This window comes from Papaver somniferum, unplaced genomic scaffold (assembly GCF_003573695.1).
Source record: "Papaver somniferum cultivar HN1 unplaced genomic scaffold, ASM357369v1 unplaced-scaffold_6, whole genome shotgun sequence".
In the NCBI taxonomy this organism is placed as follows: Eukaryota; Viridiplantae; Streptophyta; class Magnoliopsida; order Ranunculales; family Papaveraceae; genus Papaver; species Papaver somniferum.
Genome location: NW_020648748.1, coordinates 1,918,080 through 1,941,017, shown reverse-complemented (window position 1 = coordinate 1,941,017; position 22,938 = coordinate 1,918,080). Strand labels below are relative to the sequence as shown.

General features: G+C 36.8%; 2 protein-coding genes across 6 annotated transcripts; both read left to right on the top strand.

Annotated features, from left to right (window-relative positions):
- The first annotated feature begins 8,678 nt into the window (after window positions 1-8,678).
- Window positions 8,679-11,127, top strand: LOC113343541. 3 transcript variants are annotated; one of them, XM_026587697.1, is made up of 5 exons: window positions 8,679-9,069; window positions 9,275-9,422; window positions 9,512-9,732; window positions 9,872-10,045; window positions 10,700-11,127. In XM_026587697.1, the coding sequence occupies exons 1-5, from the start codon at window positions 8,893-8,895 to the stop codon at window positions 10,784-10,786; spliced, it is 807 nt and encodes a 268-aa protein (XP_026443482.1). In that variant the 5' UTR covers window positions 8,679-8,892; the 3' UTR covers window positions 10,787-11,127. The 3 variants fall into 3 exon arrangements, with proteins under 3 accessions (XP_026443482.1, XP_026443481.1, XP_026443483.1); XM_026587696.1 differs by having other exon boundaries at window positions 9,869-10,045; window positions 10,700-10,841; XM_026587698.1 differs by having other exon boundaries at window positions 8,680-9,069; window positions 9,518-9,732; window positions 9,869-10,045.
- A 4,408-nt stretch (window positions 11,128-15,535) lies between these two features.
- LOC113343540 (UDP-glucuronic acid decarboxylase 6-like) lies at window positions 15,536-19,561 on the top strand. Of its 3 annotated transcripts, none has more exons than XM_026587694.1 (12): window positions 15,536-15,698; window positions 16,219-16,313; window positions 16,408-16,494; window positions 16,579-16,666; window positions 16,884-16,975; window positions 17,487-17,551; window positions 17,642-17,730; window positions 18,249-18,326; window positions 18,419-18,512; window positions 18,739-18,805; window positions 18,914-18,977; window positions 19,082-19,561. In XM_026587694.1, exons 2-12 carry the CDS (start codon window positions 16,245-16,247, stop codon window positions 19,300-19,302), a joined length of 1,014 nt encoding a protein of 337 aa, XP_026443479.1. In that variant the 5' UTR covers window positions 15,536-15,698; window positions 16,219-16,244; the 3' UTR covers window positions 19,303-19,561. The 3 variants fall into 3 exon arrangements, with proteins under 3 accessions (XP_026443479.1, XP_026443480.1, XP_026443478.1); XM_026587695.1 differs by lacking the exon at window positions 15,536-15,698 and adding an exon at window positions 15,723-15,770; XM_026587693.1 differs by lacking the exon at window positions 15,536-15,698 and adding an exon at window positions 15,796-15,940.
- Window positions 19,562-22,938: the final 3,377 nt, after the last annotated feature.

Below are 22,938 nucleotides of genomic sequence, written 5' to 3'. Positions count from 1 at the left end.
CCTAGCATATGATCAAGAGCTTCCTCTAAGCCCTAGCAAGTGAATTAGAACATGGACATGCTTGTAATCATGATACTAACAGGTATAAACATGCTCCACATTACACAGCATACAATTCACAGTCAATTTTTATGCATAAGAAAGATTCAACATGAATTGAAAATGAATTGCTAATAGTGCTCACTGGCTAGCCCAGAGATCACTTTTACAACAACACCACAGTCTATTTATACCCAAATCCCTAAATTATACAATTAGGGTTTATAGAAAAATACCCAAATTCAAACAGTGAAATTAACTCACCTAATCTTCAAATTGACGTCGACCCATCCTTCTTTGCCTTCTCTCAGTCCTTCTCCTGCTCCAATTCAGTCTTATAGCCTCACCTATTTTACTAATTTCCCACCTAGGGTTTCAAGGGAAAATTAGAGGGGAAATGGGTAAAATAGGTGGCTAGAGATGTATGTAGGGTATGGGGGTGATGTGGGTAGATACGGTTTGGTGGAGAGAGTTGTTGGCGGCGTTTGGTGGAGATGACAGGGGAGAAGGTGGTGGTGATGGTGGTTCGGCAGGGTATGGTGGTTGCAGAGGGTGAGGGAGAAAGAAGTCGATGGTTTTGGGAGAAGGTCTGTTTGGTTGGGTAGTATAGGGTTTGGTTGTTCTAGTGTGAGGCGGGCTCATCAGATTTCGATGTCTTGCGATGCTTAGCCGTGGGGTGTGGAGATGAAGATTGATCTAACGGATAAAAGTGAAGATGCTGGCAGCGACCGTTGGATGCAGATATACAACGAAATTAACGGCGCCAGATGGAGTTAGGTGTTGTAGTGTTGGTCAGGAAATTCAGACTTTGATGCACGAAGAGGAGGCGACCGTTGGATGATGATATGGATCCAATCTGACGGCTACATGAGAAGTGGGTTATGGATTTGGGTTTTGGTTTGGGAGATAAGTTGGGCTTGGGATAATTCTGAGCCCATTTCTTCTTTAAGAACAATTTCTTCCTCTTCAAGCCCACTTCTAGCCTTTTGGTCTTGTGCACAACATTCTTCGCGGCTTCCTTGCGTGATTCCTCCCGGCTTTTCACTACTTTTCTGCTCTTTTCCGCTCCGCAATTCATCTAACTTTATTTGTTACCTAAAAATGCGAAAATTAATTAAGAAAAATATTTATTCTTGAAAACAATGAAAATACAGAATATGGGATAAAATGTAGAATTAACGCACAAAAGATGAGTTAAATGCCAAGAAAAATATATAGAAATATGCACTTTTTAGGACTCATCAAATACCCCCAAACCTGAATTTTACTTGTCCTCAAGTAAAACAAAACTAAGGAAATCCTACCTATACCACTGTCGCTGGTCTCTCGAATGCATTTAGCATATGCACTAAGCCTTTTAAACCACTAAGTGTCCCTAGTGGACGAGTTAAGTCTCGTGAAGGTTTGCTTAGAACGTACCTACAAAGTTCTAGGTCAAAATATAAGCTCAGATTCCATCAAATGTGACATGTGCAAAACAGTTTAAGCTCACAGCAAAATGGAGATGTCAATCTAGCTATCAAAGGCACAATCCTAGCACTGATAACAAAAAAAGACATGTGATAAGAGTGTAAAGTGTATCTACACATGTGTAAAGAAAGATCTGAAGTTATGACTACTAATCACCAAGAGATAGTTTCTCAGGCTAAGAACCAAGGTCGAAATCTAGCTAGCTGTCCGGACTTTACGAGAATTGTGAATGAGTTGGAGGTATTTCACAATTACTCGCGTTGTACATCAATGGCACCCTCCTTGCTTATTACAATGAAACAACAAAATGACAATTTACATGACTCTTATTTACATTGACTATTCTCTTTTATTTTTGGAACACGAGATGATGGAATTGATAAATACTTGATTTTTTGTTTCTGATATTTTTTTTTTTTTCTGAATATATACATCGTTTTTTTTTTTTTTTTTTTCTGAATATATATATCATTTTTTTTTTTTTTTTTTTTTTTTGCAGAATAAAACACTTTTGATACAAATACAAAAGGAAACAAAAATTACATGACACTTTGCAAGATGTAGCCCTTTTTGATGCACCCAGTTAAATTCGATGGTTGTTTTTCTTAATGTAACCTCCACCTTCTATCCCAACCAACCAAAGAACAAGCTAGTCAAGTTTCGTTCAGTATTCTAAAGTGATTGGCAATCGTAACTTCCTATCAAACACCTTGAAGATCGAGGCCATACATGTATTGGTAGATCGTGCGCGTGCAAATTTCTTATCACTATGTGAATTGTGCTAGAATCAGGGTGCCTAAATATCTAGACTAAGACTCCTAATAAAAATACATATTTGCACAAGAGTCAACATTTCAAGGTAAATGAGCTCCATTTTTATGATTTTTTAATTTTTAATTTTTTTTGAATTTTTCAATTTTTTCAAAAAGAAGAAGGAGTTCGTTTTCAATTATGGCATATTATCAAAGTATCTACTTTTCACCCCCAAACCTAAACTAAACATTGTCCTCAATGTTTCAAAATATGAACAAAATTATAATACAACATATGAAGAGGATCATGTTGAGTAGAGAAAAAGGAAAGAGAATACCCGATTTCGGCGAAAGTAATATTAGAACTCCGTTATTCAAGGCAAAAATCCATCATATGTCAGCCGAGATCATATTGGATTAGCAAAATATATACAAAAGGAACGAAAGGGTTTTTTAAGAAATTTTATCTACTGGATTATATACAAAAAATTCACCATACACTAACAATCTAAAGAGTTGAGGATCAACCCAAAAGACAAAGTGTAAAGGTTTCAACAGCTTCACACAATAATAATATGGTAGGCATGCAAGTGAAGCTGTGAAACAAAATGAGCTACCCCCAAACCTGGATTTTACAGAAGATATAATTTTGAAAACAAAATCGCGCAGTTTCGGGGGTTCATCATGCAAAAGGTCTAGCTCGAAATGAACTTTGCTAGGGACGGGCAAACATGCTAATTCCAACTGTGGTTCCTCAAATGTATTATACTTAGAAGCAAAATAGTCCAAGAGGACTTGGGAAGCACACAGTTCCAAACCTAGATTAGGGATTCTCAGAAAAGTCGGTTTGACAATATGGGTACAAACCAAATCTAGGTTGGGTGGAAGGACAACAGATTGTGACTTATGTAGGACGATAGGCACATCATTATTAATCAAATCAAAATCTCCTAAATCATCTACACATGTCACATCATGCTCACAATCATCAATCAAATTAGCAAGTTCACACTCAGAATCATCAACATCATCAACAGATTCGTTCTCATGCATCGGCAAATCAGGAGAAATATCACAATGTGACCTAGGTAGAGAATCAGACACATCAAATATATTTTCATGCATATTAGTGTCTACAGAAGATTCAACTATTCCTATGTCATGCTCATCTTCACAGAATAATTGTACGAATCCCATGTCAATATCAAAATCATATGAATTACAATGAGTATTAGAAAGAACAACATGCATGAAGGTCGAGGGCGAGAAGCCATATGTTATTGAACCAACAGGTTCCACAATATTTTCATGTTCTTCTAACATATCATCATAATCATCATAATCATCATCATGGTAGCATGCATATTGGTCCTCATTAACAGTGGTGGTGTCATTAGTCGATTCATGTTCCTCTAAATTAGGTTCATATTCAACATCATTTACATGAATGGGACTAGACACTTCATTAGGGACAACATATATTTCCTCATGAATTTCCTCCTTTTGTAGGTGAAGCAAAATCTGATCTAAATATGCCTGAATTCGTGATGTAGATCTATCGAAGTTTTGCTCACTGAGTCTGAAAGCTTCTGTGGTGGAGTCTAAATTCATGGGAGTACAAAATTCTTCATGTTCAAATTGTGGTGATTGGTACATGTGTGCATGGTCATTAGGGTTTATAAAAGATTGATCGCAACCCTCAAAGGATTGATTATGGTCCCAATGATTACCATTCTCACAATTTATGGGCATTTCATACCTTGGATTTTCTCTAGATTGCCTAAAATCATGCAAACTATGACAATTCTCAACAGGGTGGTCTAAACTACCACATGCGGGACATGCATAGATTTCAGGTTGCCTAAGAAAATTAGATGTGACAGATTCCTCATATGATTGCATTTCTAAAGCTGCGATTCGAGCTTCTAATTGATCCATAAGTGATGATTGTGTGAGTGAGGCTCTAGAAGAATGTTCATTTTCACGTTGCGACGAATGATGCATGTATGAATAGTCATTAGGGTTCATGTATTGCGGCTCGGGACTTTGAAAGTGTCCATAATAATTCCTATGACTATTGACATCATGGTCCGTGGAAGGTTCATAACATGGTACATGCCCATAAGCAAGTTCTCTAAGAGTTTTGTTGTACTCCCCAACTATAGAAAAAGATCTATTCATGATTGGCTCAAAAGCTAAGTAAAGAGTTTACAAAGCTCAAAATTTTGTTTTTTAAAGGGTTTGGATTTTTGGGAAAAATTTGGTTTTGGTGGGAGACATTTGAAAATTTGGTTTTGAAATGGGAGTAAAATAAAAAATTTGGTTTAAAATGGGAGCAAGAGAAAATTTGGTTTTAAAATTGGGAGCAAAAGAATTTTTTTTTTTTTTTTTTTTTTTTTTTTTTTTGTTTAAAAAAAAAAAAAATAAATAAAATAAAATAAAATAAAATTTGGTTTTTGAATGGGAGCAAGCCCACTGTTGGTTTTGTGTTTGCTTTGGCTCCGCTTGGTTGAAAACTTTTGGTGGAACTGAGTCCAAAATCTCGGCCTAGAATTTGGGTACTCGGCCCACTAACGAGTTCAACTAGCGTGATCGGTTACAAGCTCAGCTGGGTTTAAACCCAGAGTCCAAAATACAAGTCCAATGAAAGAATTTAAACAAGCCCACAAATTAAACAAACAAGCCCACAAATAAATTATTACAAACCCAACAGAAAATAAGAGAAGCCCAAAAAATGGCTTTAATATTACAAGCCCACAATTAAAAATTGGAAGCCCACAATTCGGGTTCTCTTAAATGGGTTACCTTTTAAGCACAGCCCAGCTGCTCTGATATTGTTGCAAAAACCCAGTTGGGCTTTGGTTCTTTTCCTTGGTGGCGTCCCAGCAGAGGAAAAACAGGTTCAGAACAGCAGGTCCAACAGCAAATGAAGTGAAGCAGATGCAGATGCAAATGTTATGCAGTGAAATGCAAAAATAGCTAATAAAACTACAAGAAAAACACAGCACCAATCCCCGGCAGCGGCGCCAAAAACTTGGTGTAAAAGGAAAAGAACTACCTAAACTAGCCTGCAAGTGCACAGGGAAGTTGAAGCAAGAAAAAGTAAATAAGGGTTTGTCCACAGGGACTTGGAGGATTTGCTAAAGTTTTCTTTGGAGAATTTCTAAGGTTATCTGAGTTCAAAGGAAGATACTAAGGCTTTTGATTCCACTACTTGACCCTAGGCTAAGGAAATTATGATGCAATGTATGTCTTGTTCTTTCTTGAAAGATTACAATGAGGATTCTACTAACTATCCTAGCCAAATTACCCCTAGCATCAGTTGTCTTTAATCAGCACAACTGATCACAGGCATTTAGCTTCTCTAGCTAGTTTGGCTTAAGGCAGTCTCTCTAGTGGATTGAATTCTTGGCCAAAGACCTAACTCCACTCCTAGTATCAGCCGTCTTCTAACAGCACAGGTGATCACAAGCAGGTAGCTCAAATGACTAAGCAATCATCCTAAGGCAATTCAGCTCAATAAAAGAACATACAAATACATTAACATTCCTAGCATATGATCAAGAGCTTCCTCTAAGCCCTAGCAAGTGAATTAGAACATGGACATGCTTGTAATCATGATACTAACAGGTATAAACATGCTCCACATTACACAGCATACAATTCACAGTCAATTTTTATGCATAAGAAAGATTCAACATGAATTGAAAATGAATTGCTAATAGTGCTCACTGGCTAGCCCAGAGATCACTTTTACAACAACACCACAGTCTATTTATACCCAAATCCCTAAATTATACAATTAGGGTTTATAGAAAAATACCCAAATTAAAACAGTGAAATTAACTCACCTAATCTTCAAATTGACGTCGACCCATCCTTCTTTGCCTTCTCTCAGTCCTTCTCCTGCTCCAATTCAGTCTTATAGCCTCACCTATTTTACTAATTTCCCACCTAGGGTTTCAAGGGAAAATTAGAGGGGAAATGGGTAAAATAGGTGGCTAGAGATGTATGTAGGGTATGGGGGTGATGTGGGTAGATACGGTTTGGTGGAGAGAGTTGTTGGCGGCGTTTGGTGGAGATGACAGGGGAGAAGGTGGTGGTGATGGTGGTTCGGCAGGGTATGGTGGTTGCAGAGGGTGAGGGAGAAAGAAGTCGATGGTTTTGGGAGAAGGTCTGTTTGGTTGGGTAGTATAGGGTTTGGTTGTTCTAGTGTGAGGCGGGCTCATCAGATTTCGATGTCTTGCGATGCTTAGCCGTGGGGTGTGGAGATGAAGATTGATCTAACGGATAAAAGTGAAGATGCTGGCAGCGACCGTTGGATGCAGATATACAACGAAATTAACGGCGCCAGATGGAGTTAGGTGTTGTAGTGTTAGTCAGGAAATTCAGACTTTGATGCACGAAGAGGAGGTGACCGTTGGATGATGATATGGATCCAATCTGACGGCTACATGAGAAGTGGGTTATGGATTTGGGTTTTGGTTTGGGAGATAAGTTGGGCTTGGGATAATTCTGAGCCCATTTCTTCTTTAAGAACAATTTCTTCCTCTTCAAGCCCACTTCTAGCCTTTTGGTCTTGTGCACAACATTCTTCGCGGCTTCCTTGCGTGATTCCTCCCGGCTTTTCACTACTTTTCTGCTCTTTTCCGCTCCGCAATTCATCTAACTTTATTTGTTACCTAAAAATGCGAAATTAATTAAGAAAAATATTTATTCTTGAAAACAATGAAAATACAGAATATGGGATAAAATGTAGAATTAACGCACAAAAGATGAGTTAAATGCCAAGAAAAATATATAGAAATATGCACTTTTTAGGACTCATCAGATACTTCATCTGAATCTATTTTACCATAAAATCACAAAATATTAGGACTAACCTTGTGTAACTCTGTAGGTGAATTTGAACAAGAACATTGCATTTATGCACATGGCCACTTAGAGATAAAGCATGTAGGGATTGAGGGGTTTTTTACAAGATATACAATGGGAAGAATAACTCAACTTGCAGATGGTATGCTTTGAGCTCGATACACATAATGTAGCAGCAACGACTAATTAATGAAGAATACCTAAAAGTCAAAGGGGGAAACGAAACCTCTGATCTTAGACATTCTAGATTATTTATCAAGCATCCACTGTGATCTTGCAAGTTTATCAATATGAGGTTTAATAAACCAGCTGATATGTTGGCGAAACATTCTCGTACTTACTAGAAACTGGATTTTATATCCACCCACCAACCTTTATTGTTGCAGCATTATCTGCTGACAGGAACACTGTAACTTCCTACAACTTCTAATAGATTTCTTTTCAGTATCAAAAAGAAAAAGGAAAAAAAAAATAGAAGTTATTTTGAGGATAAAATCTCAAAATAATTTTTAAAAATAAAAAAATTATTTTTTTGGAAAGCAAAACATTTTTTTCCCAAAAAATGCGAATAGATTAAAAAACAACTCAACACTACAATAGTGATTGAGAAGGGGAAAATACAAAACAAGTTCGATTAAAGCAGAGCTTGGCTACATCAAGAAAGAAACAAAAACACCTATATCTCATGACTGCATCCTATTTATGAAGGGAATTATCTAAAGAAAAGACATTAAAAATGTCAGTCCCTACACACCAATCGGAAATCAATATCATCATATTGTCTATAATAGAATCTAAAAGCTTATACTTCCCGTTGAAGTACCTTGCATTTATTTCGATCCATAATGCCCACCAGATAACAAAGGGGTATATATTCCTCTCTTGCTAACCGAGATAACATTACATTTCTTCTTTCTTCATTCCGATATAGTGTTTCTGACCGACTCATGAAAAACCAGTTGCAGATTATAATTTCTCAAAAGATAATACCATACTGACCTTGTGGTTTGACAATAAAGAAAATATCATGATCTTATTCAACAACATTTTTACATAGAAGACATCCATTTAACATTATAGTATCCCCAGAAGAATGCATAATAAGAGTATCCTCATAACAGAGTGTCCAAATGAAAAACACTATTTTCAGTGGGATTATTGGTTCCATATGCATTTGTATGGAAAGAAAATAAGCCTATCTTTTTTCTAATGACTTGTAACATTCAGTGGGATCTCGAGAGCATATGCTTAATTAACATCAACCTACCCAATGGCAAAACCAACTAATACTGTTAAAGAATAATATTTTTACTTCTAACATTTTGAATTTGTTTTTGGTATAGGAAATTCTGATACGATGGCGGAACACAATAGACAAAACCAACGTGTCTGTGCTTCACAGCTTTAGGTTCAGGTAAACTCAGTTGCCCCAATGGTCTGATTTTAATTTCTATAGGTGGAGAAGCACCCAACAAAATTTTCCATCAACTACTACACATAGTGTACAGTACCCAGAAAGCAAAAGAAAATGCTTTTTTCTCCTTTCCTTTGTTTTCTTGTATATAAAATCATTCTTTCTTTCTTTCTTGTGATTGTAAATTGAAGCAATCTCAGATTCCAATCACTCTGCCATTTTAGGGTTTTCTTCATTCGATTAACGGTGAACTGTTAATAATTTTACAAATCAATTTCAAAATTGACTGATTGAATTTGATTTTGGTGAGAGTGGGAATTAGGGTTTGTTGTTTGAAAGGAAATGTCTGCAGGAGTCTGTGGGAAACGTTTAGGGTTCGAAGAAATCTTCGGATCTTCATCATCACCTTCTAATAAGAGATCAAGAAGGTATTCACCAGTTCGTGATTTTGGATTTGGTTCTTCTTCTGAAGATAAGATTTCAATCTTACTTCGTATGTTCCCATCTATGGATCGTGAGGTAAATCGCAATCAATTTCTTTGATTCTCTGCCATTTTTATTTTTGATTTATTCAATCACATTTTTATGTTTCATTTGATTTGACTGAATTTGGGATTTTTTTAGATTTTTTTTTTTTTTTTTTTTGTGTTTTGGATTTTTTTTGTTGTTTATAATTTGAAGTTTCTGATTGATTTTTACGGATGATTTTTCTTTTTTTTGTTAGTTGGTGGAAAGTGTTCTGAATACTCACAATCATAAAATTGAAGATGCAATTGAGAGTCTAAATGCTCTGTGTATTGGGGATGTTTCTGCGAGAACTGAATTACAAAGTCCGGATTCTATGATGGCGGCCAATAGTCCTCCGGTTCAAGGTTAGAGAATGCTCATTTTTTTATTTGGTAAAATGTTGCATTTTTGATGAATTGAAATATAAAAGGGCTAATTTACTTTGTATTTTTAGGTGCAGAGAGTATTCAAGAAGCGGAGGAGAAGATTGAAGAATTGAAAGAAAAGAATGCGGCCTCTGAATCTAGAAATCCCACGGATGGGGCTTCGTGGGTGGATATATTTGTCCAAGAAATGATGAGCGCCTCAGACCTTGATGATGCTAGGAGACGTGCTGCAAGGATGTTGGAAGCGTTTGAGAAGAGTGTTGCTGACAATGCAAGGGCATCACATGAGGTATCATATGCATTTTCATCCAAAACAATTGTCACGGGAACTGCGCTTTTCTAGTTTCCCTTTCAATCAATATGGGTTGCTGATGTTCGTATACTGATACTATTGCGGTTATTGTTTTCTTCTTTTTGTCGAGCAGCAGGAGATTGCGGTATTGAAAGAGCATCTGCAGAACATGTTAAGAGACAATCAGATACTTAAGAGAGCTGTTGCCATACAGCATGAACGCAATTTAGAGCATGAGGGTAAGGTGAGGGAAGTGGAGCAACTGAAGCATGCGCTAGGCCAGTACCATGAGCAAATCAAAACATTAGAGGTAACTGAACAAATCTTATCTTGAGCTTTGCCTTATTGGAAAAATGTTAATTCCGAAATTATCATGCGCTAGGACAGATCCTCCAGCTGATTTGGTTTCCGAAGTTTAATTTTCTCCCAATGGGATTTATAACCTGTCCCTCTAAAATTCTTCTGCACGATGACATTTATTTTGGATCTTGAAGCCTTGTAGCATAGATTATGGTGTATACCTGAGTTTTGCCATGACATATTGCAACCAGCGGCAACAGTTATATCCAGTACATGCTATAGAGTCACAACTAGCTGCTACCTACTTGTGTGTTGATTGGGAGAACGTTATATGTGATGGGTGTATTATTGGATTAAAATACATAGTAAAGTATTCACTTCTAGGAACATATACACCTAGGTAACGTTATATCTTATATATCATGCTGTTTCAACATGCATTAGGCTTGAAGTAGGTAGCAGATGAAGTTGATTAGAACGATTCCTGTAACCTGAGCCCATCAAGTAAAAACCTTTCACCTGTCCTAGTTTTATGTATTATTTGTTGATCATTTAAAATATGGCAAGTTGGTTCGCGAGTTCTTCAAACTGTACAAAAGTATCTTGATGTCAGATCCTGATCATACTTCATCTGTAGTAATTATGTCTTCTCTTCGTGATCCAGATGAACAATTACACACTGAAGGTCCATTTGCAAAGGGCGCAAGGAAGTAGTTCCATGCCGGGAAATTTTCATCCCGACATATTCTAAGGCTGCCTTATTTAATTGTTAACACTATTGTCGTGCTTATTTTTTTTAGTTATTAGGATAAGTTAGTCAGTCACCAGTTCTTGCCGGTTCATCATAAACCAATTGTCAACCCTTAGTGTGTCCAGTCTTGAACAATATAGTGAAGATTTATCCGGTCAAGTGGCTGACCAGTCGTCATATGTAACCACATAGCTTTGATTTTTTCCATTTTTATTTATTTGTTAGGCCTTGGTATCAAGAGAATGTATGTAGCTTTAAAAGTTACTGTGATAACTTAATAACAGTGTATGTCTGATAAGATGTCTGGGAGCAAATTGAAGGCACAGTCAATTGTTCTGATATTTATAAGCTCTTAACAAATGCCAGAGCAAGGACTCTGTGACCAAGTGTTGTACATGGATTGCAGTGTTTGTCCTTGGAAGACGATGTTTGATCGAGCTAATTACATACAGGTGAGGCATCAATGTCTGTTTCAGTATGCGAATTAAAGTCTGCTGACCTAGAGACGAAGAAGATTTGCTTAAAGGTGATGATACATTGTGTTGGTATTGGAGTAGAAGTTGATTACAGTAAGAGCAATATGCTTTGGAAAGTAGTAACTATGGGCTGCTGCTGCTGGAAACTATAATTGAAGGTTCAAATAAGGTTCTTGTTGTTGATCAGTTGAGGAAGTCGCCAAGAAATCTTAAAAACTGTTAACTGAGAGTGGGTTCTACCTGATATTATTGGTTGTTCTCAAGTTGAGGCCATCTTCATGGATGCGCAGGTTCTTGGAAACCCACTGCTGAGTGTTCTGTATTGCTGGTGAACCGATTTAAGCGCAGTGGTGGTGGATACACATTCAGAAGGTTGTTGGGAACCATCTGGGAATGTTGTTCTTGAGTGCTGGTGAAAGATGCAGGGCATTGATAAAGCCTAAGGCCCAGAAAATCACAAGAACACCTGTTTATTATAGAGCGATTTTTTGGGCACTACCCAAAAATGGTGGGGGACTACTAAGTGATAGAAATGTCCATCCCTACATTATAAGGGGTGTCCTAAAATGTGGAAATAACTAACATACCCTTAACCTATATATATATAACCACCTCCTCCGATCACCACCACCGACCACTACCAACGCCACTCACCACCACTGACCACCTTGAACCACCACCATACCACCATAGCCACCTCTATATATAACTTAATTTAAATCATTAACAAAATCAAAATTATAACAAACCCATTACTTGTCATTCGTTTTTGGTTGCAAAAATGAGAAGTAATCATCAAAATGAGTTGAAAATGTAAGTTGCAGAGAGAAGTTCGGCTAGGAATTATGTGAAAAGCTTTGTCGAACTAGCCGAACTCAACTTTTAATGGAGGTTTTTCCTTCAGAGAAAAGTTCGGTTACGTCGCCAAAAAAAATTCCTAACCGAACTTTGGTTCGGTTACGTCGCAATTTTTTTTCCTAACTGAACTTTTCTCTGAAAACCTGTATATTGAATTCAGTTACGTCGCACAATTTTTTCTTTTTTTTACCTAGCCGAACTTTTAGTTCGGTTACGTCGTGTTTTTTTCCTAACCGAACTCTTCTCTGAAAGGAAAAACTCCATTAAAGCTGAGTTCGGCTACCTGTGTTTTTCAGAATTATTAGCCGAACTACACTTGCAGATGAGTTCGGCTACCTGTTCTTCAGATTTCGTAGCCGAACTTTTTTAACCAAACCGAAATCAATTTGTAAATTGTTCATTTTTAGGAATGTTTTGGTCAATTCAAGCACCATTAACTAAATTTGAATTATCCATGAGTACCCAAAACATCATACTCTTGTTGTGTCTCTTAAAGAAAAAGATCTAACTTTTTTTCTTCCAAAACCTTCATCTTCATTATCATCTTCATCTTCTTCTTCTCCCTCTCAATAATTCTTCTTTAGTAAAAAAATCAAATTATTAATTTAATCTCAAAAATTATTAATTAAATCACTAATTCATACACTAACCAGTTTTATTACCAAGGACAAATTTGGTATTAGAAAAAATTACTCAAAATTACTTCAAATATCCACCCAAAAAATGAAGAATAGTCCCTTTCCATTTTCGAGTAATCCTTCTTGTTATGGGCATCTTGGAAAAGTCTTGCAAGTCTACTTTCTTGTCGGTGGTCTGGGCAACAAAGGCATATCTCTGGATGATGCCAAACCAACAAACGCATATGCTGCAGATATTATTTTTTAAGAAACTTTATCAATTTGCATTTGTTTTAATCAATTTAATGTTATCAGAAATATAATTAGTTGTTCTTTTTCTAGACTTAAGTCAAGGGTTGATCAAAAATAAATTCTAAAACTATTTCGGCGTAATGGAGACTAAATCACATGTTATTTGAATGATGGTTGATTGCCATGCCATTTGAAGGAAATTCCAACATTCAAAGCGTGCACAAACAACTCTACTAGCTGTTCACCGCCAGCTTAGATTATGTATATGTGAACTGACGATGGTTTGGTTGTGTTTCTGGAAAATTTTAGTGAAGATTTGATGGGAAATAAATAGTCTTGCTTTCCGTGAGTGACGGTTTGGGTTCACATTTTAGTAGAGATATTCCAAGTTGCACATTTTTTTGTGCTTTTCTATTTCTTTTTTTCTTAATTCAACAATTGCTTGTGAATCTAGCTTGTTATTTCCGACTCAAAAATCATTTAATAGTAAAGTGTCGATTTTTTTTTTCAAATCCGGTCATGTATGTGCCTAACAAGTAGAGTTCAAGTTTTAAGTTACTTAGTTCGGTTTCCATGAGGATGGATAAATCCTCTATATGCCATGCCAGCTGGCCTGACAAACTGGCCGCGTTATTATAGGAGAAAAAAAGTAAGCGATCGAGTCATCGAACGGTTGAGACTACACCGCTAGCGGTTTAGACTAGAACGGTAGCGGTGTAGTCTCAACTGTTCGGTGGATTTGAAACCTCCAACGGTTCTTTCTCCACCGCTACAAAAATGGCAGAAAAAAACACACAAAATCAACCAAAATCTTTTACACAAAAAAATTATATCTTTTTTATCTTATTATCTTTTCAAAATGGCAATTGAATCCCAACTTGACTTGGCTACCCAACTTGATTTTTCTGGAGTGGTGCTTGAATCTGCCCTTAATAGGTAAAAGTCAAAGAAGTCTACAAGTTTTGGATATTATCCAAATCAAACCTCCAACTAAGAGAAGACCAAAAAAAGTTCAAGGGAAGGAAATTTTGAAGGCAAAGAAGAAGATAAACAAAGGAGACTCCGTTCACGAGCGCATTGATTGGAAGTTTGGTGAAATGAAAAAGATAAACAAGATGAAGAACATCGTCCCAATTTTTTTTACTTTTAGAGTCTTTATTGTAAGTTATGTCATTATCTAGATGAATGAAAGAGGCATTAATGTAAATTCTAAACTTTTAATGAAAGATGCACTAGTTTTATATTAATGATATCTTAAAATTACAATTTGATACAAATGATAAATGCAGCATACAAATGAAAGATGCATCATATTTAGGCACCTAATCTAAATTGATCATATCCGGGCAACACCCCCAAGATAAGATAACGACCATCAAATTGAAAATCTTTTCCCACTCTATTGCGCCATTTGAGCCGACACATTCGCTCCACATCAAATGCGTTTTGGCCATGTTGTCGGTTTAGATAGCCTTTAGTAAGTGCAGCAACAAACAACTTCACCTCCTTGCTGATTACTCGGAAGCGTTGACAACATCCATCTACATCTCGATTATTGAGGTTCAATGTTTCTTCCTGAAATATACGACTTCATAGAATCTCTTGATGTTGATGTTGTCCATCATTGGCGATATCTTGCATAACAAAAACATAATGCTTACAAATGGATTCATCTTCAACTATGCTAAATCTGCGAGGTCAATCTCGAACTGACATGTTGGATTTGTGGAGTGAAAGAATGAAGATTGAAGAAATGGTGTAAGTTGAAATGAAATTTGATATCGTATTTATAGGATGAAGAAGTTATGACCGTTAGATGAGATGACACGACCGTTCAAGTCTCAACCGCTAGCGGTGGAGACTACACCTACCGGTCGAGTCTCGACCGCTCGATAGAGACTTGACCTGGCCTGGCTAATTTGCCACTTAACCAGACCAGTTTGCTGGTTTGCCAGCTCCATAATGGGTGCATAAATATTCATGTTTGCCACACCCATAAGAACTTCGCCTTACTCTTGTCAGAAAAAAGAAAAAAGGTTTTAAGTTACTCAAATACCCCTTAACTAGATATATAAATCGACTTAGACTTTTAGTCAAACATCTAAATAATGAAAAAACCAACGACTTACTCAATACTCCTTAACCAAATATATGGGCCGAGTCAAATTCTGAGTCAAAAATCTGAATAATGAAAAAATCAACGATCTAACATCTTATTCAAACCAAACCAGATCCGCATCCAGAATCAAATCAAATCAAATAAAGAGCTATCCTCTTCTGCGGAGTGGTAAACTCGTCTGGCAACCATATATACGCAAATTTTTACATCGCATCTAGATTCCTTTCTTTCTGAATCAGACTATGAGCTATCAATTATAGTAACGAAAACTGAGTGAGCTGAGTGTCTGAGTCGACTGCCTCAATCCCTCTACTCCACTGAAAGACGTGGCAACAGAATCTTCTTAACCCACCAGGTTTGGAAATTATCCTTCTGCCCATAAAAATAAAAATCCTATCTTTAATCTTAATTACATTTTTTTATTCGTCCCTGTAAATAAAAACATTTTTCTTCTGTAAACTCCCCTAATCCCAAGATATTGACTTTTCTACCTGATTTAATTATTACTGTCAAGGTTAATTTTGATTTCGTTTTGTAGATTTAGATCTGAGAAAAAGAGTTTCAATCTCCCATTATAATTGTGTGCTGAGGTTAGTTAGTTTTTGGGTATCTTTCAATTACCTGTTACTTTGCTTGTTTCTGAAGGTTTTTTTGTCAGTTAGGTATGTAGTGTATTGATTGGTTTGGTGTGATTAAAAAGCTGTCTTTTTTATCGATTCTTATTTGGTTTGATTATGTATATATAAGTGAATGATCATGGAATGTTTTGATAAAGGGTTTTGTTTAGAAGAAGGAAAAATTAAAGCTTTTCAGTAGATTATTCTGTTTTCAGGTCTGAATTTTCATTTAGAATCTTGGGGTTTGTTTGATTGGAAATTTGGGATTTTGATGAAAAATTAAGGGGTTCTTGTTTATATTGTTCTGTATTCAGGTCTGATTAGGGAATGTTTTAAAATTTTGGGTTTTAATTGAAATTTTTTAAATTTAGGAGTGTAGATTATGTCTTTCTTTGTTGTCTGTGATTGGAATTGTTTTGAATAAATTTGTGGTGTGATTGCAAAATTTGGATTTTGAATGAAAATTTTGAGTGATTTTGATTTTTGGTTTCAGGGTTTGGGAAACAAGAGATCTAAGCAATGGCAAGTAATGGAGAGGCGAAGAAACCACCAACTCCATCTCCTTTAAGAAACTCCAAATTTTTTCAGGTATACTTTTCCCCCCTTTAAAAGACTGGATTATGCAGAGCTGTTGATATTGATTCTGCTCCTAATACTTGCGCTTTTTAAATGTTTGGTATAGTCAAATATGCGAATCTTGGTTACCGGGGGAGCTGGATTCATTGGTTCTCACCTTGTTGATCGATTGATGGAGAATGAGAAAAATGAGGTATAGGCGAACAGAGGAACAATCTTTTCTTGTGTTGATAGTCTGTTGGGTGCATTGTATTATATATGATGTTCTGTGTCTTAGGTTATCGTAGCTGATAACTACTTCACTGGGTCAAAGGATAACCTGAAAAAATGGATTGGTCATGCAAGATTCGAGCTTATTCGTCATGGTACTTCCTTCTCTTCTTATAAGGTTTCGTTATGATGATGCTAGAATAGATGCTTGTAATCTTGAATATGTGATATATTTTTCTATGCTAATATAATGAGATGAACAAGTTCTATGGTTTCCTCAATTTGCATTTTCTCTCAAAATGGAATATATTTCCGAGCTGTATAAATCATTCAGTATTGTTAACGTATCTGTTTGGATCTGCTTCCTTGCAGATGTGACTGAGCCATTGCTTGTTGAAGTTGATCAGATTTACCACCTTGCTTGCCCTGCTTCCCCAATTTTCTATAAATACAATGCTGTAAAGGTGAGTTTCCTTGTTTGTCTTCTCATTTATGTGTAATGGAATCCTCTTTCTTTTGCAAATAACTACCAGTTGGTGCTTGCATATGATAGGTTATTACCCCCTGCAACTTATCTTTTATTATATGATCACCCGACCTGGCATGTTCTTGCATTATCTTGTCCTGTGCATTTTTTCTAGTCTTATATCAGTGGTATGGCTGAACCATCCCTTTCTGGAGGATTACATATGTCTTGTAACTTTGAATTTCGAACATTTTACATACTGGATGTGTTTGTTTGGCAACATAAAGCCATTTATAAACAAATGCTTCCCCTGATGCTCGACTCTTCCTTCCCGAGTTATTGTTTTATTATGCTGCATACTGAATAACCTTGTACCAAATAATCCTGTCAAATAAGCATATCTTATATTCCATGAAATTGTCTTTTACCATACTGGACTCCCGGTAGTTGTATGCTTTAACTGTGAACTTAGAGGTAGTTTTAACTGGTGTGCTATGATAATCTAACAGACAATTAAGACAAATGTCATCGGCACATTGAATATGCTGGGACTTGCCAAGCGAGTTGGAGCAAGGTCAGAGGAATTACTCACTTGTGGCCATTACTTTATTTCTGTCATCTGGGTGACTGGGTCATTCCTTACAGTCTGAGTGTTGTTTAACAGGATTTTGCTCACATCAACTTCAGAGGTGTATGGAGACCCACTTGTGCATCCCCAAACTGAGGATTACTGGGGTAACGTAAACCCTATTGGTATGTTCACTTTTCGTATGTCTCCTCTATGTCTTTGGTTTAAACTTCTTATAGTGGTGGTCCAGTGGAGGTGTGTAGTCTTGCTAGTTATTCATACAAATGGTACTATCCTTTAAAACAAAATTTTGATATGAAGGGTGCATTTCACCAATTTCAGTTGTCACAGCTTTGATTTCAAGGGTCCTCTTTATTATGGTTACATGATGATACCAGAAACTTGGTGTTTGGAAAACTTGTTTAGCTAGAACACATGTCTTTGCAAAAAGCAAGCTGTAATTTGCTAATCTTAATGGTCTCTTTCTCTGCCCTTGCAAGCCTTGTGTTTGCACTCCCTTTTGCGTTGTTTGAAGTTCGGTTGTATATTGTCATTTGGGCTTTTAGTTTCATACTTATTTTCTTGTCATTGACTGGACTTCTTCTAAAGTAAACCAATTTGTTGAGTACAACTGTTTTGTTTGTTAGGTGGATGCACACAAAGCTTTCATCATAATCAACTGATCACGTGTCTTGTATTTCAGGTGTCAGGAGTTGCTACGATGAGGGAAAGCGTGTAGCTGAAACTTTGATGTTTGATTATCACAGGCAGCACGGCATTGGTACTCTTGAAATTGTACCTGTTACTTTTAGTACAAATATTACACGTATTATTGCTTTTCCTCAGTCTCTTGATAATTTGGTTCTGTAACAGAAATCCGCATTGCTAGGATATTCAATACATATGGACCTCGCATGAATATTGATGATGGACGTGTTGTCAGCAATTTCATTGCTCAAGCACTAAGGTAACTTCAGAATTTTATTTCATAGCTTGTTCGTATGCTTTTATCATATTGTCCAGTCAAATTATCAATTTGACTGTGAGCTAGAGCCGTAACTCTGTTCAGTCATTCCAGTCCAGTATACAAGAAGAATGGCTCTATGTTCATGCGCTAAATTGTTTTTTCCTAATTGATCGAATTTTATACTTCTACGGTTCAGCTAATTATCTGTACCCGTTGCTTTTTGTAGAGGTGAAGCCTTGACTGTTCAAGCTCCAGGAACACAAACCAGAAGTTTCTGTTATGTTTCTGACATGGTATGCCTGAATCTATATTTTGGGTGTCAAGGGCCATACTGTTTTTGAAGTAGGTATTTGGACTGCCTAATCATTGGTCTCTCATTTGTTTTCTATTTTCTTTGGTAGGTTGATGGCCTTATTCGTCTGATGGAAGGAGAAAACACTGGACCAATTAATATCGGGAACCCAGGTTTGTCCATAAGCTACCGCTTACTTGACTGGTTTATTTTCTGTTTGCAGTTTGTATATATCATCTTTTTCTCTGCTTCTAATTTGAGGTATTCAAAATTGCAGGTGAATTCACAATGATGGAACTTGCCGAGACAGTGAAGGAGCTAATTAATCAAGACGTGCAGATCAAGAACGTTGAAAACACGCCAGATGATCCACGCCAGAGGAAGCCAGACATCACAAAAGCAAAGGAGTTGTTGGGATGGGAGCCTAAGGTTAACTTGCGAGAAGGATTACCCTTGATGGAGCAAGATTTCCGTCAGAGGCTTGGAGTTCCTAAATAGAAACTGATTATATCATGAATCTAAAGAGAACAAAATTAAAAAAATTCTTCGGCTTCGAGCCCTCCATATAGTATGCACTTTCTTTTCTTTTCCATATAATTATCACAAAAAAATAAGCTAGGCAGATGAGTGGCGAGCGAGCAAGCGTTTCATTTTTTCCCGCAGGGATGTTGTTGAATTCTGATCGACATTTTACTTCATAGTTTATATACATGTTTACACCAAGAAGTTTTATCTATTTTCTTTTTATTCTGAAAAATTCTTAGTTTACATCATTTCTAGTTCACAGCTCTATCCATCATTTCTAGCTTACTAGACTACTGTTTACATAAGAAAGTGCTTTTACTGCCGGAATGTTGCGGGAGCAATATGATTGACTGTTGAGGTTTGGGCTACAGCACTGCAAGGCCATTGGATTATGGACTCATACGGCCCACTACCCAAGTAGTCATCAGTTGCTATTTAATTATGAACCATAATATTGGGCATACCAAAATCTTCCAAGGCATACTGAATGAAGACAAAAAAGGTTGTGAAATAGCAAAATCAGATAACCCCTTAACCCAAAAAATTTTTAATGGCAAATCTGTCCTTTACGTATTAGTGTTAATAATCTTGATTAGTGATTAAATGTTTTGTTTAGTGATTAAAGTAATTTTCAGAATTATAAGAGTTGTTTAGATGAAAAATTTGAGGAAAAAAAATCAAAGTTTTGGTTTGGTTAAGAAGGAGAGAACGAGAAGGAGAAAGTGAGAAAATTCTAATTCTTGATTCAATGGAGGATGAGGAGTGTCATATATCATCTAAAAAACCTAGGAAAATACACATCAACTACACCAATGATTCCCAAATGGCTGATTTCTTAGATTATGAGAATGATTTTACACCCACTCAAACTCAAGCTCAAACTCAAACACAAACTCAAGATGATGATTTTTATGAGCCAAATCCTGATGATGAAGACATTGATGAGGAACCCAATGCTTCTAATACACATGTACACTTATATCATATACTTAATCTCACTTCTATAGCTCTCAGTTATCAAAAGTTAGGTTTTTTGAATCATGGTTCGGCGAAACAGGTTGAGGTTCGGCTCACATCTATGAGCCGAATCTACCAATTGATGAACGGTTCGGCTTACTGAATCTGTTTACTGCATGCGAACCTATAATTTCCAATTCCAACCTTTTTGCTAGACACTAGTTCGGCTTATATGAAAGTTTCATAGTAAGCCGAACAACATCCTGAATAGCCCGGAATAGAATCATTACTAATTCGGCTTACATATCCAAAATCGTATATGCCGAACATAATTTTCTAATTTCTGGGTTGAAATATTGTTACTGGTTCGGCACATATGGAGAATATCGTATCAGCCGAAACCTCTTATGTTCAAGGTTCGACACATAATATGATTATCGTCTGAGCCGAACATGAATTTGTTAATTTTTGGGTTAAAATATTGTTCGTGGTTCGGCACATATTGAGGATATCATATAAGCCGAAACCTGTAAATGTTTATAGTTCAGCACATAAGGTGATTATCGAATGCGCCGAACCTGAAGGACAAATGATTCGGCGCGTAACTAACATTAGAGGATAAGCCGAACTCTATAAATTCGGCGCATAACTGTTAAGCTATTCATTAAAACATGAAATTGAAGGTGTCCATAACCCAATCCCAGCACCATTAAAAACAAAGTTCAGGAACTAAAAGCAAAGGTGTTTGCAACACCATAAAAGTGTACTTAAAACTTAAGAAAAAAATGTACCATAAAAGTGTACCATAAAAGTGTACATAAAAGGGCATTTAACCAAGACCCCTCTTCTTAGTTGCACGGCCACCTCTTCTTCCACCTTGGTCTTCATCTTCCGACGCATCATTACCGGGTTGGACGGTAGCACCACCTTGGCTTGTACCTTCACCAACTTGTCGAGACCTCTTAGTGGTAGGCCTTTGTTCGGGTTCCTCGGGTCCTTGTCCTTTGTTGATGATTGCATCCCACTTGTTGATGAGGTATTTTTGTTCTTCCACGGTCATTGGTGTTTTGCAACCAAGTTTGGCCTTCATTTTTTTCAACATCTCCCTACCCGCGGAAACCTATTTTTTCATTTGTCAACAACTTATAACCATGAGGTTGAAGACATTTTTACCATAACTAATATATGAAAATAGTATAAAGTGAAGTCATTCTTACCATAATCTTGAAAGCCTTGACTACATCTTCGGAAGTAGACTTGTTGGTGATCTTGATTGGCCTCGCCTTCCCCTTATCAACTATCTTTTGCCTTTTTTTATTGATAATGAAGGGATGAGAAATTTGGTTATATCAATCCATATAGCCCGGATCCTCTTCACATGGATCATCAAGTAAAGGTGTTAACTTGGACGCATCTAATGTGTGATTGTCTAAATTATTCCAAAACTCAACGGTGGGATCAGGATTATACTTTGGTTCCCAAGATGAAGTGGTGCTTTTAGTTCCCTTACCACTCTTTGGTAACAACCCGAATTTCTCGTCAAACAAAGGAACCTTTTGGACGCATCCTAATTGACAGAGTACTCGCCTAGGATCGTATATAACATAACCACCGGGATACCACAATGGCCCATGATACATACCTACCGGCATATCCTCATCTTCAACAACTTTATCTTCTTCATCTTCCTTCTCATATGGTTGAAAAGTGACATCATCAACACCAAGACGGTCTAACGTCTCTCTCAAACTTGCCACCAACTTCTTTTTGTTCCTTTTCTTGGAGTCCTCGTACGCGTACCGTGCTGCAGTTGGCTCAGTATCAACATAATCGACATCTTTCTCAAATACTTTGGCCAAGTTCAAAATTGGGAAATGCTCATATATCCACACCTACATCCAAAGAACCACATTAAAAAATCAAAGGAATTGAATTGATGGAAACAAGTTTTACTTGGAAACATCAAAGTAAGACTAAAGTTTGCAAACTCAGAGAACTGTTCGGCTTATATGGATCAAGTATTATAAGCTGAACCAAGTAAGTAAAAACTTCGGCTTAAAAGATTTTATGGTTATAAGCCGAACCATACTCTGAACTTCCAAAAGTTACCTGGAGCAAAGTGAAGTTCCCTCCGATGTTTGTACTTGTCAACCTAGACGCGGTGGCAAGTTGGTCCAGCAGGTAAGCGAGCGTAGCCGTTCCCCAAGCAAACTTGTTACAAGTTTCAAGATTCTTTACCAATTGGAGATAATTAGCATTTACCTTGTTTCCGGTAGTGTCAGGAAAGATGTCTCTACCAAGAGTATAAAACAAGTAGGCAGTTCCGGTTTGCTTCACTTTGACGGGATCCATTATCAACAAACCTTGTGTGACTCTTTCCTTTGTGTTGTCAAACTCCCTTTTCAAATTAGTCAACTTGATCTTATTATTCTTCTTATTTCTGCCACCTGGTATGCAAACGGTATCGACTCTTTAACTGATCGACAAAACTCCAACTCAGTTTTCATTGAACCCCAACCAAGGCATTCCAGGTACAAATTGTATAGCTCATCCCAACTCATGTCATAAAAACCATCATCCACACTTACACCCCTTGCTTTAAGGCCTGTAATCTTACTAGCCTCATCAGGAGTGATTGCCATCTCTCCAAAA